The 15,177-nt window shown below is 34.3% G+C and overlaps 1 protein-coding gene across 1 annotated transcript in view; it reads left to right on the top strand.

Moving 5' to 3' along the window:
* The window catches only part of LOC137402009 (short-chain collagen C4-like), a 31,534-nt gene extending 17,374 nt beyond the window's left edge, over nt 1–14,160 (top strand). Inside the window, exons 4-7 of the mRNA XM_068088477.1 lie at nt 7,281–7,454; nt 9,113–9,217; nt 12,858–13,136; nt 13,592–14,160. Of these exons, the coding sequence (XP_067944578.1) occupies nt 7,281–7,454; nt 9,113–9,217; nt 12,858–13,136; nt 13,592–13,794 (761 nt within the window). The 3' untranslated portion in view covers nt 13,795–14,160. The remainder of the gene's footprint in view (nt 1–7,280; nt 7,455–9,112; nt 9,218–12,857; nt 13,137–13,591) is intronic.
* Nucleotides 14,161–15,177: the final 1,017 nt, after the last annotated feature.

The following is a 15,177-nucleotide window of genomic DNA, read 5'->3' as shown; positions in this document are numbered from 1 at the left end:
TCGTAGTTTTGTGAATCAAATCCTAGAATCGGAATACATGAGATGAATTTGTCGAAACGATTAAATAAATGACAAAATTCCTCTCTTGAATGGTATACTCGAGGATTGGAAAATTTGCAGGATTTAAATCTTTCTTCAACTTTGCCTTGCTTTTCAGCTTTTGCCTTCATCAACTGTCTAATGTAGTAAAGTTTTTTTTCAAGGATATCCCGGGCTTCATCAGCAATTTGGGAAATATACTGAACAAAAGAAGATATACAAGAATCAGTATCTCCCTCACTTACAAAACACTTTGGATCCTTAAATCCGGGTACATTTGAACAAACTGATATACTCATCAATTCGTGTCTCGATGTGAATGTAACCGAATTGGAATTTGGTGGAAGGTCGGATTTTGGAAGATAACACTCGATATCATAGGTGATTAAAAAAGGATAATAAGTATCTTCCTCAGCCACGGATATTCCTATCTCTCGTTTCAGTTGTTCGAAAATTGTAGGTGTTGCCTTAAACTTTCCTCCTTCGAAGATGAAGTTTGTTACTACTTCTTGACTACATTTATGTCTATTGAAATTTCCTCTTTTTGTAAAGCTCACTTCACAGGAAGGACAACTAAACCCTTTAGTATAAGCATTAACATCCTTGATGAAACTGAAATGAGAGTTCTGCAAATCGAGGAAGAGTTCCTTTCCCTCTTTTTGGGACGATGTCCAGATGAATGTTGAGGTTTCATCAGCATTCAGAGAAAATACGGTTATACGGAGGTCAAAACATTTCTCAAGAGAAATTAAGTCTCCTAACTCAATTCCAGGAAAATTATTCATCAGAACTTTGTTGGATGAGGAAGAAGAAATGTGATTCGAGTACTTTTGAAATAGCACCTTCACAAGTAGCTGTTTTGGTCTTTGTCTGGTGCAACTACATCGGTTTGAACACTTACACATTTCCTTCAATGCTAAACATCTGAAGAAACAGAGATTGTCTGTGTAAGGAGTGCAGCTATGAGGAATGTTATGCATAGTGATTACATGTCGATTGTTAAGAATGTGAGTCGGAAGATCTGAAGCCATTCCTATTTGCCCCATTCCAATCAATTTATAGAAATAGAATGAAATATTGGTAATTACATTCAATTTCCAAGCTGTATTCGGGCGTTCTCGAATCGCTATAGCAGCAAGATCTTGTCTTGTCAATTCTTCAAAGAAATTCTGTAGTTCCTGTCTTGTTGTAATCAGTTTTGCTTTTTTGAAAATTGTAGCATTATTCGATGAAGCATGAAAATATCTTAATTCTCCTGAAGTTTTATGTTCAAGAATGCATCCCACACTACAATTTAACTTAGCTCTTGTTTGTAACCCATTCCAAGTTGTCAACATCTCGTTCCATATTCTTTCCGAATGGTTTGGAGTTGGAAGTTCTGCTTGAGGAATATTTCCATTCCATAAATTTACGTTTAACGTTTCAACAACTCTTCCTCGTCGTCTTTTTGTTTTCATAGCATTCCAATATCTTCTTATTAACTCATCCCATTCCTCATCATCATTAACAGGAATGATATCCTGATTATCTTGTTCTCTTTCATTTTCGATAGGAACGATGGGCTCGACTCTATCATTAATACCAACTAAATTGTCATCATCAGCGTCCACTTCATTTTCGTTTCTTTCGATTTGATTTGTAGGTTGATCAGATAAATATCTATTTTCTTCGATTTCATTTGTATTTTCTTCTTCTGATACATCTGATTCATCGGATTCATCATCAGCAAGATTTCGAGTAATAGGAGTTACTGTTATCTTAGATCGACTAAGATCTCCTCTTCCAATTTGAGTTGAAGCAGAACGAAATGAAGAATGATGAGAAACAATCTTTACTTTTTCGAAAATGAAAGGGGGATTGGAAACTTGTATAATAATCGAGGCATCATCATCATCAACATATTCGTGATATTGTTCCGAAGAATCATTAGTTGATGTTGTAAACGATTCTGAACTTTCATTCGATTGGAGATGAATGTGTTTAACATGTCTTTTGAGGTTTGATTTTTTGTTAAATGAAGTCGAACATTCTAAGCAGATATATTTATTAGCTGAAACGGATGATACACTTCTTTCCCTACTTCTGCTTCTTTCTCTATTATCAATTGAAGTGGAAGGAGCAGAATTTTCCGATGAAATTAAATTATGCTCTCGTGAAAGCTTGAACATCTTTGAGGAAGATTTCCAGCTGCCAAGAATTAAAAATCTCATTTTACTATTCTCTCTACATTTATTCATTCATTAAAAAATTTTTCCACCAATTATTGTAAATCAACTCACCTCATCAGATTTGCTCCAGTCTCCTTCTGAATGGGAAGATGCCGGATACATTTCCTTGATGTATTCAAATTTCGGAGATATATAATCCAGTGAAACAGAGATAATCCAAAGTTCTGAGAGAAGATTATACATAGATATCCAAATTGTAGAATTAATCCAAACTTTTGTGAGATATATAATCCAGTTAGTTCGGAGAAATATAATCCAGTGAAACAGAGATAATCCAAAATTCTGAGAGAAGATTATACATAGATATCCAAATTGTAGAATTAATCCAAACTTTTGTGCGATATATAATCCAGTTAGTTCGGAGAAATATAATCCAAAGTTCTGAGAGAAGATTATACGTAGATATCCAAATTGTAGAATTAATCCAAACTTTTGTGAGATATATAATCCAGTTAGTTCGGAGAAATATAATCCAAAGTTCTGAGAGAAGATTATACGTAGATATCCAAATTGTAGAATTAATCCAAACTTTTGTGAGATATATAATCCAGTTAGGTATAGAAATAGTTCGAAAAAAACTCTCGATAATGGTGAGTCCATCAAACTTGGCTGTATTTATACTAGTCAAGTTCAAGGAGGTGGAACCCGCACAAAAACTATAAATCACTTCTAATCCAACTTGTCTCACTCAACTTTCGCGAAATTGGATTTTGCGAAAGTGAATTTCGCGAAATTGGATTTCGCGAAATTACACATTATATATATTATATAGTCAACTTTCGCGAAATTGAATTTCGCGAAAAGTGAATTTCGCGAAATTGGATTTCGCGAAATTACACATTATATATATTATATAGTCAACTTTCGCGAAATTGAATTTCGCGAAAAGTGAATTTCGCGAAATTGGATTTCGCGAAATTACACACTATATATATTATATAGTCAACTTTCGCGAAATTGAATTTCGCGAAAAGTGAATTTCGCGAAATTGGATTTCGCGAAATTACACATTATATATATTATATAGTCAACTTTCGCGAAATTGAATTTCGCGAAAAGGGAATTTCGCGAAATTGGATTTCGCGAAATTACACATTATATATATTATATAGTCAACTTTCGCGAAATTGAATCTCGCGATTTTCAATTTCGCGAAAAGTCTTCTGATATTATGGATGATGCAACTAAATTTATCAAAACTCATTAATCATTTGATGAGGAGAATTGTATATAACCAGCAGAATTTTACTAAAACGATATCAGTTCTTCATTCAAACTCAGAGAATTAACACACTACACAACTATGGAGGATAATACTCAATCTGGAGTGATAAAACCTGGATCGAATAGTTCAGTGAAGATGACGAAAAAGAGAATTTCACCTGTAACTCTTTCTAACACGGCTCCTTCAACGAAGAAGAAGAAATCCAACCAAATCGAAACGAATTTGGAGCAAAGGGTAAAAGATGTGGCAGACAAGTTAAGAACATTAAGTAAGGCTACTTTAATGGAAGCAAAATCACTGCAGAGAATGTCAGATCTTTCAATAGGATTGATTATGGAGGTGACAAAAACGGAAGAAGCTCATTCGATCCATGGAGCGTGCTGTATTATTCACTTCAACTATGTGGAAAATGGGATTAGTAAATCTACTGCTGTATTTGCTCCAAAACGATTTCTGGATGGATCGCTGTCTTATCCAAGTATTATGGTATATCTTGGATTAAAACCTAAGGCTAATGGACAGGGAAGTTACCATGATTTAAGAAGAGTAACAGAAGGAACCTCAACTCCCTCAGACATGAAACGTACTCTAGCCAATCTGAGATCGAAGAAACTTGAAAAACTTATACAACATTTCGAGATTCGTCATCTCAAGGAGTTCAAAGCACCATCTATTTTCCACTATCACAATGTTGGAGCAAGTGAATACAAAGATGGTGAAGGCAATGTGGATGTGGTACCAACTGTAGCATTTTCAACCAAAGTTGATGGAGAGGAAGTTCAAGGAACTTTAACGATGCCTTCGAGATGTGCCCTTTCGTTGAAAGAAAATTGTCCGGGTATCATTATATACAAGGGGCTAGTAACATCTCACAATACTCGCGAATACTACGATGTAGTAGTCATGGGACATGAAGAAGCAAGCAGATTTTACAAGAGTTCGGTACAATGCAAAAAGGATCCTTCTATCTCACTTATTTCCGATGACGATGAGTGATTGATGAACAACTCGATACAAACTTCGTTTTAAAGAATGTACATGATCATTTTCTTATATATATTCAATGTTTCATTTATACTATATTATCTTTATTCTGACTTATCTACTTGTACACTTCGTTTTAAAGAATGTACATGAACATTTTCTTATATATATTCAACGTTTCATTTATACTATATTATCTTTATTGTGACTTATCTACTTGTACATTTCATATATTTCAAGTTAAACATAAACTATTTTATTTTTATTGAAACGAAATGATGATGGGAATAATGAATAATACATATAAATATATCTTTTAAAGTGAATAATTTTGTAATAAAACTGATCTTTCATTCAACATATATGAAAAACCGAAAATAAAAAAAAATCCTTAAAATTCTTAACCATTCAAGAGCTTCAACATTACAAAAACATCAAATCTTCAAAAAAAATAACTTTGTACATAAACACTTTCTCATATATATTCAACGTTCTCAAATATATAACATTCTCCACTTTGCACATAAACACTTTCTCATATATATTCCATGTTTCAAATATATAACAATCTCCGAAAAATCAGCCCCTCGGTGTCCCAGATATTAACCCCCTCACTCATCCGCTAGGTAATCTCTCGCTCTCCTCGATAATCCGCGAGATCCACTCCGGAAAACCATCCAGCCCTCGATGTCCCAGATATTCACCCCCACTATTCCACCGATAATCGGCGACGATTCGCCCGACTAATCCGCGACGATTCCCCCGACTAATCCCGCGATAATCCGCGTTCAATCGGATGACTCATCCCCCGCTAATCCGATGACTCATCCACAGATAATCCGCCGATTACGCCAGGAGCGGATCCGTAACCCTTCGAATTCAACCCCCTACTCTACACCACAATTTCCCCCCAAACCCCAACATCTCATTCAACTCCACACGATTCAATCTACACCCCTAGCCAATTTAATTCACAACCCCCTTTTTCTATCCCCCCGCTGGATCCATCACTTTTATGTGTAGATCTGCTCTCTATATACTACTCACGCCTCCTTGTTACGGAAGTGATTGGAAGTTAGGAGGTTGGCGGGTTGGGGCGTAACCCACTGTTTAAAAAGCACCGCACATGGGAGATCTCCGTTTTGCCTCAAAATATCTTATTTTCTGTTAAGCTGATTAGTTGTAAAACTTGATGTGTCATAAAATGCTTTGTATGGGGAGATAACCTCTGGTTTCTGAAAAAGGCACTGAAATAAATGAGAAAGAAAGCTGTTAACTATAATAACCTATATTGGTTTGGGCATAATATAAAGTCGTGGCCAAAATTGTTAACACCCTGCATCATTTTGTGACATCAATTAGGTTTTTGCTTTTTTGCCGCCACTCTATGTCCCCCAGGCCAGACAATATATATATCAAATGTATCCTCAAAAGGTTTTATATTTTTTAATAACATCTACCTAAAACAAAACTACCTCAACAGTTTATGGAAGGCATGTAAAACTTGAAATTTTTTTATAGAAAACTTTAGAGTCAATCTCTGAGGCCAATTCTTCAATGAAAATGGTTTCATTGTTAAAAGTTTTAATTTCATTAGAAGTATTTGATTCTCAGCTTTCTAATGATGTGCAGTATGCATGGCTTAAATAGATTATGCAGTAAGTCAAGTCTTTTCAAAGTTAGTCCAATTTCCGTTAAATGGACGAGACAACAAAGACAGGAAAATTATCTCTCATTAATGAATAATACGTTGTATTCCATGGCTACGTACCCTGGGACACTTATGCCTTCACCTCATCTAACTTTAGCGTTTTCGCGGAGTCATCCTGTCACGGAAGTTTCATGTGCGAAACTAAACTATCATAACGAACGAGCGAAAATGAGAAATTAAATAGCTTTGTTCATTGATAGTCCAAGAAACAAATGGCAGCAAGCGATCAAATTCCATTATCGATCTCGTCCACACCATTCTACCTGCGGTTCACAATTACAAACTAGTCCCAAATTGAATGTTTTTTCTTATCGGTGAACTGAACCTGAGGGATCTAATTATGTTTGTTCCACTGCATTTATTTTCACATCACTATATTTTCGCACTCATCAGAGCTGCGAAATTAAGTTGCAGCAAAATTTTACTCTGTATGCTACTCACGAAACTAAATACTAGCGAAAGATAAGTGTCCTAGGGTAGTTACTAAACTGTTTCTGATCAATTTGGCATCCGCCCATAAGTATTAAAACTACCAGAGTATCCATATTTGCATTCTATATAACTAAACTAAATTTGACTATATTTTACGTGAATGCAATCAAATTGACGAGGAAAAAGTTAGTTTACTGCTATTACGTGACCACTTTCCATTGCTTGTGGAACGAGCATGCCTCAGTTCCAAGCCAGCAAGCTTGAGGCTCTGTTCTTGAAGATTGCAAGTTTGGTCTTTAAGAGGCTATGCAAGTTGTAGCATTTCAAGCCATTCCCATTCTAGCCAACTGACCCTGTAGTTCTTCCCACACATTTGCTTTTGAGTTGCCACGGCAACCGTTTCACAACAAGCATTACAATCAAGTACCAACTGAAAATTTATGTAAATGGCAGAGCGTTAAAAAGAAAGTTTGTTTAACCACAGCAGACAACATTAGCCAGAATTTGTTTCTTGCAGCATAATGTTAGCATGCTGTTCACTCTAGCTTTTTTTTAGCATTAGTCGTTTAATATCTGTACGTGGCAGCATCATCTGAAAAAAATAAATGCCGCAGGGGCAAAAGGCTCAAATTGGAAAAGTCATCAAATTTTATTGTTTTAGCAAGACTGCCAGAGCTTCCTGGCATACCAGGCGTAGCTGGAAGAGATGGTAAAGATGGTACTGATGGAAGAGATGGTGTTGATGGCAGAGATGGTGTTGATGGAAGAGATGGGGAAAAAGGAGATGATGGTTTGCCTGGAAGAGATGGAATAGATGGTAAAGATGGGATTCCAGGTAGGGATGACGAAAAGGGTTGAAAATATGAATACACATGTATATATATAATGTATAATATAAATTACATTATTGTGTATTATAATAGATAAATATATATATAAATATAGTATTTGCGCAGCATGTGTATTATACATAGTATGTATAATGCATATAATAATATATAGTACATTATTGAATTTTGTAAAGTATATTTAAATATTGTACGGTTGCAGCATATATATTATACATAGTATATATAATGTATGTAATAATATATAGTATTTAATAACAGTATATGGTATAAAGCTAATAGTATATAATAATATAATTATTAAACTCAAGCATGTTAATGCACTCATTAAAAAATAATTTTCCTGTTTAAAAATTTAAATGAAATGTGCTAAAATACTTTGTTACATAAGAGAACTGGTTATCAATATAAATATATTGATAACATATAAATCTATTTACCCATCTGAAGTCACTGTTGAAGTTTTCAAAAATATTTCATTTGATAGGATTTGAACTCAGAACATTCGGCATTTTAACTCTAACAACTGCACCAATCGGCGACTCAATTGCGTTACCGAATAATTGTGCTTATAGTTATTACACCTGATGGCCTCTCATGGCGCTAGTCATTATAACAAACTGTTTCTTTAAACTAATATATATCTTATATATATATATATATATATATATATATATATATATATATATATATATATATATATATATATATATATATATATATATATATATGTATATATCTTATATATATCTTATATATATATCTTATATATAGGATATATATATCTTATATATAGGATATATATATCTTATATATAGCCTATTCTATATATATATATATATATCTTATAGATATCTTATATATATATCTTATATATACTATATATATATATCTTATATATACATCTGTCTTATATATGTATATCTTATATATCTTACATGTATATTTATCTATGGTATAAGTCTCAGTGTTTGCATGTCATCTGTGATTCGGGCTGTCCAGATATAGCGATGAGTAGTTAATAATGAAGAATTTGTATCACAGAAGATTTAATCTCAGAACTTCCCTTTCACCAGGTAATAAGCTTACCAATGGAGCTACGCAAGAGGCATTGGAATCATTAGGTGATCTGAGTGGTTATCTAGATTAAAATACGCATAGCGACTCTGAATTATGTTACAGCGTGACATCACTAAAGCTTGCTATCACGGCTTTTATTATCAAGTTCAGCAATACAAAGACTAGCTTGCTCAAATTAGCCATTGACACAATGTGCCAGGCTGATAGCAAGTGGCAGGCAACTACATCACTTGCCACTGCTTATAACCACAGTGTTATAACACCATGTTCTTTAATAATCGTGCAACGCCAGACGTTCCGGTAGAATAATATAAGACAAGGTGAGGTTTGTTGATTTAGAGTATATTGTTGTTCCATAATTTAAGTAAATTTTGAGCAAAAAACTGCATACTTCATAAATAAAATTATGCTTGCTCCAGACTCCCTTATTCAAAAACAAATATTTGTCAAAAGTTAATTTTCCAAGTTACTATCATATGTACTTCAAAATTTCTATCTAAATATAGCTCACACATGTGAGAGTTCTTTGGTTTTTCTAGAGTTGATAGTCCTGATGAATCTGTAGGTGAACCAGGAATGAAAGGAGAAACAGGAGGGAGAGGAGGAGGCGTGGTCTATACACGGTGGGGACGGAGCATATGCGGGTCTGATTCTGTGCTTGTATATGAAGGTATTACAACTATATTTAAAGCTTATTGAAGATCCAAAAGGTTTTAAAACCGCTAGCATTTAATCTAACTGCAGTATTTGATAAATGCATCTAACTCTAGCATGTTTTGGTTCTTGCTACATGTAGTGGTAAATTCTTAGTTCTAAATGTTTGTTACTATCTAAATTAAACATTTTTCGAAGATTTCATTCTAAAAGTTGATTAGGTGTGAGCAATCGTTTGAAAATTGAGAGTGATACTTACTTAGCTTACTGCAAACAGAGGCTGTCTGCACAGTTTTTAAGAGTGTTGCTGCGCAAACAATGGCTCTGTGATGTTGGATATATCTCTTAGTTTAGTGGCTAGGAAACCTCATTTACTTGAGACATGTTCAGTTGCAGAGAGTAAGTTAAAGTTGGATATCATGCATGTCATCATCAGTGGCCTTTAATTTGAAATTGAACCTTTGCTCAATTTCCAAAAAATTGCTTGCTGACCGAAAAGCAATAGCTTTATCCTGTTGCTTACCTGTCAGGAATTCTGGACTACTCGGCTACAGCTGCCCTATAAGCTGATTAAGTGTCACCTTAAGATGAAGTTTTCGGCCACACATGTAAGTTAAGTTTGCTGAAAAAGAAAAAGGGGTACAAGCTGCTTAAGGTGTTTCTAATATAAAGCTCACATCAATGAAAAAAACCAAAATTTTTTCTGCTACAGGATTACATAATTACTAAATTTAGGTTTAACTGCTGCGTCGCATAATTTGTTCAGCACACTACGCTTGTTGGTTCGTAGAGTAATTTGTGGTCAAACTCCTATTTGAGTTGGTTTTTTAATTTCGTAATAATAAAAACAGGTAATGCATATTAAGAGGACCACACGTTTTTGATGCATATCATGTCAAGTGGGGAATATTTTTTTGTTATTAAACCATTTAATGAAAATTCTTTATGAAAACTATGAAAATGTTATTTGCCCTTAAAAAACTTAGCAGCAACAGCATAGCCTAAAACTGACCATTATTGTCCCACGACCACACGAGCGGAGCGGAAGTGTGGGAGTTTTTATGATAAATGCATGTGCACACAACTTACGAAAATTATTCATCAACAATGAGACGAACCCTCGTCAAGAAATTTCATCGAAAAATTTAAGCATCGGAATGTAAAGTCGTTAAAGTATAATAACGATACAAAACACATTTAAACCTATTTAAATATGTTACCAAGTCTTTGTAAACCGTCGGTATTAATTTAAAACTTACCCATCTGATCGGATTATACACAAATAGACAGATTAATTTGAACGAAAATTGCCACAAAAAGCTTGAAAAGCTCGGTTTAATAAAAGTTAAGACCGAAAATTGAAACGCCAATAAAGCCGTGCGACCGATTGTAGAACTATTTAGCAGTGCGCATTTCACGAGAAAACCGTCCTCATTTCATCAGTCTATGGCCTTTTGTACTTGTATTCGAATTTATTCGAAGGTTTCTGTAATAAACGTAGACCGTTTGAGGCGTAGACCGATTTACAGGTACGAAATTGTGGTACACAGTTTATCAGCCTGTGTTTTTTGTCCAATCACCGAAGGTTTCATTATTTGAAACGTTAGCCGAAATTCTTTACAACATATGTACAAGATAGGGCCGAACTACAACGCCCCTTCATGACGAGAACATTTTTTATTTTGCTACATTTTTATACGCGTGAATGCTCCTACCCGCTTTCTGTTAAAGATCGCTCATCAAAACCATTCTACATTCAACGCAACCAACTTTCAAACTGTGTATAGTACACAGTAGCTTGCCATTTTACTTCTAATTTTGCATTTCAAAGTTATAATAAACATATTTCTTTATTGTTGTTGAATTACATACATTACAGTAAATTAGGCCTACAGCTTTATAACACTTTTATAACAGCTTTTATTTTGCTGCAGTTTGCAGAAATCTTCGAGACGCATGAACGCTCATAGGTTTTCTATTATTGCTGTATTACTATATTAACAATATTGGTTATTTTAATAATATCAGTGCATTTTACTTATAATATTGGCCATCATTGCATTTCTCCTATTGCAAGGGAGAGATATAAACGTGTAATATTTTCCTTTCATTGTTGTTGTTTGTCATGACCAAACACTTTTTAAATAAATTTTCTAAAAACCTATATAAATACCACAACTTCTCAATATTGCTACCTATGACGTTTTGAAATGTAAACAAAATTTTGTATTGGTTTTCTATTATTACTATATTAATAAAATTGATTATTCTAAGAATATCAGTGCATTTTACTTTTAATATTGGCCAATATTGCATTTCTCCTGTTGCAGGGGGAAAATATAAACATCTTTTCCATTCATTATTGCTTATTGTTGTATATAATAACACCCACACCCAGTACATTACAGCTACCATTGCAGTTATCCTATTGCACTGCAGAGCCATTTGATTGCTAATATTGCATTTCTCAACCATCAGTACCCTTTATTTTTTTGCCAATATCTCTGGCCATCTCTTTGGTCGTGGGCTGTATGACAGTGGAATTTCTAGTAATATTTTTGTGTGAACAAGTTGTGAATTTTTAACACATCTATTTTATAATAATTATTTGTGTTTTTAAAAATAATATTTATGTACTATAATTGTATATAAATCTCAAAGTTTGTTTGCCTGTGGTTCGTCTGTCCAGTTACAACAATAAAGCTTTAGCAATGAGAAATCACCTTCGTACTGGATTTGAACTTGCGACATTCTAACTGTAAGTCTACTATACCATGCATAACCGCAAGGCTAAACCTCATCATTCCCATTACTCTTACCATATACTATATACCCTTTTCACAATTTCTTACTCCAAATGTGCACCTATTATTACTAATTAATATCACCTTTTGCGTTGGTAATTTTTTTTACTATTTTTTGAATGCTATTTTTTTACCATTACCAATTTTTTTAATGAGCCATTTCACTCATATTTTAGTTTCGGTAAATATGCACAAGCTAAATTTTTTCAAAATCGACAATTGTATTATCGAGAGTAAAAATTGCCTCTGCATTCTCTCTCCATGCAGTCAGACAAAGTATCAGACAATAAAAGTTTGATATCTCATTTTCCCATTTGTACCAGTATCAAGAGGTACCAGTATCGTCCATCAAAACTTTGAATACCATGAGCCTCGGCTGCAACAGTAGCTTTTTTTATATACACACTTCCATGTTCTCATTGTTTATTTTTCTCCTAATTTATTTGAACTGCACAAAAACACTTTTCTCATGATCGGAAGTTTGAAAGTCTCCGTAAAGACTTTTTATTACCCAGGCAACGTTGTACATTTATCTAATATTCTTTTGTAAAATTGATATATTTTTATATTTTATATATATTATTCAATAATTTTAATTATTACTTTTATTCCAAACATTTTAGGAAAAATTATTTTCTAAAAATCAGATTTTAATGGGTCATATGTCAGAGAAACCAAATCTTTTGAACAGTGGCAGAGTTGAATTTTTGGTACAAATTATACTGCTGAGCTGTAATTTTATGAATTCATATATTGTGCAGTTTCAAGAATCTATATAATCAATTTACACAGAATAGTAGTTTTTCTTATAGTTAAGTCATATCAACTTTAATTGTTTATTTGTAATGACAGGTTTAACAGCAGTATCACGTCAAGACCAGCCTGGAGGAGGAGTTAACTTCCAGTGCATGGTGACTGACCCTGAGTATAACAGCCATAGCACAGCCATTTCATGGCCTGGATTTCTGGCAGGCGCCGAGTACGAAACTAACAATTTTGGTGTATTCAGCGATGCTGATTACAAACAGAATGCTCCTTGCGCTCTCTGTTATGCTGCCAACAGATCAGCTGTGACAATGATACCTGGTAAAAGAAGCTGCCCTGACAATGAATGGACGTTTGAATATGAAGGTATAGTATGTTGGCACCATAGGGAAAATACTTCACAACTATACGATAGTCAAACTCTTCTGCTAACTACATTAGTACCATTGGCAGTCTCATGCATCGTGAGAGATCATAATGAGTAAACAGTATGTGCAAAATTATCTCGTAGTGGTGAGGCAGCCAAAGAGTGTAGCCTCTATGTTGTGACTATGTGTTACCTCTATGACATGTCTCAGAGTAGAGTGATTTTGTACATCAACAGCTTTACCATAAATTTTATTTAACAAAGTTAACAAAAAGTTTAAATCCGCACTCATTGATTTAGCGTCTCAATAATTTCATTACTCTTGTAAATTTACTGTAGATTAATTCAGTGGTAACCAATCATCAATTTTGTAGAAAAAAATCAAATTTGAGTTTTTTGTAATTAAATTGTGCCGAACTATCAAACATATTTGTACATAATTGCGTATTCTCAGGCTACCTGATGTCCGAATGGTACAACCGCAATCACCAGACGACATTCGAATGTATTGATGCCGAGCCAGAACATGTCTACGGAGAAAGTGCTGCCGACAACGGAGCATTCTTTGTATTCAACAAACCAGTCTGTGATAAAGGAATGCCCTGCCCGCCGTATCATCCAGAGAAGGCTATTACCTGTGTTGTTTGCACAAGATAATCTGTCAATAATAACCTGAAGCAGTATACTAATAACCAAAATCGTCTTCTCTTGCGATTCGCTAAACTAGTTTCACAGCCTGTGAACTAAAGAAACATATTTTTGATAACATAATCTTTTTCTCCTGCGGTCAGTCGAGGTGGCTGAGACTGTCTATAGTAGTTGCTTACATACGATAGCAGACCTCTAATCACCTCGACTACTAGCAGTGACATTTCGCAGAACTGCATGAAAATGTTTAAGTCATTTCTGACTTCCACTGGACCGGAGTCAATCTTTTGACAAGAAGGATATGGTATCTAACAGGCAAAAACAGATCAAGACCTAGTAGCATTTTCAAGATATGAAAATAGCATAATATTCGACCAAAAGGACTTAAATCTTTTCTGAAATTGTTTCAACCTAATAACTTTTTAACAATAAAGCCTACAGACAAATATAATGTATTAATTTCAGAACTAGTTAACAGAAAAGAATACAGCTGTATGTCACAACACTATTGACAGTTCTAAATCCATATTCACAAATCACACTCTGACATTGTGTCTGTCTGTTAGTCTCCATAAGTGCTGTGTTTCTATATTTGTGGCTGATTCTGTCCAAACTTCACAAGCACGTTTCATCTTTTTTGCCGAAATTCCCGCTACCAATATTTGGTTTCATAACTTCATCCGGTTCCTGAGAATCAGCTTCATAAACAGCAACCTGATGAGAAACTCAAGAGCTCACCTTCATGCGCATTAAGAGCAATTAATCTGCCTCAACAAACACGCTTATGGATTAACAAACACGCTTATGGATCGCTGTTGTGAAAGCAATGTAGCGATTCGTGTTGAAAGTCTACACACGGGCGGCAGGTCATCTGCTTGAAAATGAAAGAGATTTCAGGCAACTCCTGGCACATTGCTGCTGCCGATCCAAAACTAGATGGTACTTGAATAGCATACACTGTAGCAAACAAAGATGAACTTGCATGAAATTTTAGTAGATTTTATCATAAAGCATCGGCATTCTTTTATCCTTTGTGATTGTTTTTAACGCTTTTTAACGATGATTTGATTTACAGGATGGCTCAAGATTAAAATTGATAAAACTTGATTTCATTTAAAATGCTCAAATATGGTGAAAGTGCAATTATGACGCCCATAAATGCAAAAAGACTGCCAGAATTGAGATGCCATAACGCCGCCGACTTGATCACAATAACTGATATTTACTAAATCAATGAAAGCAACTAGTGACATCATTTCGGCACACGTTTTTCTTCTGAGCATTTAAACCGCGATAAGGTTTTATAGATTGTAATCTTAAAACATTCTGACAACCAAAATATAATAAAAATATATCGAAACCTTTTTGGTATAATCTATTAGAATTTTGCGC

Source organism: Watersipora subatra, chromosome 8 (assembly GCF_963576615.1).
Source record: "Watersipora subatra chromosome 8, tzWatSuba1.1, whole genome shotgun sequence".
Lineage (NCBI taxonomy): Eukaryota > Metazoa > Bryozoa > Gymnolaemata > Cheilostomatida > Watersiporidae > Watersipora > Watersipora subatra.
The sequence above is the reverse complement of the archived record's forward strand: the minus strand, read 5'-3'. Positions and strand labels throughout refer to the sequence as shown.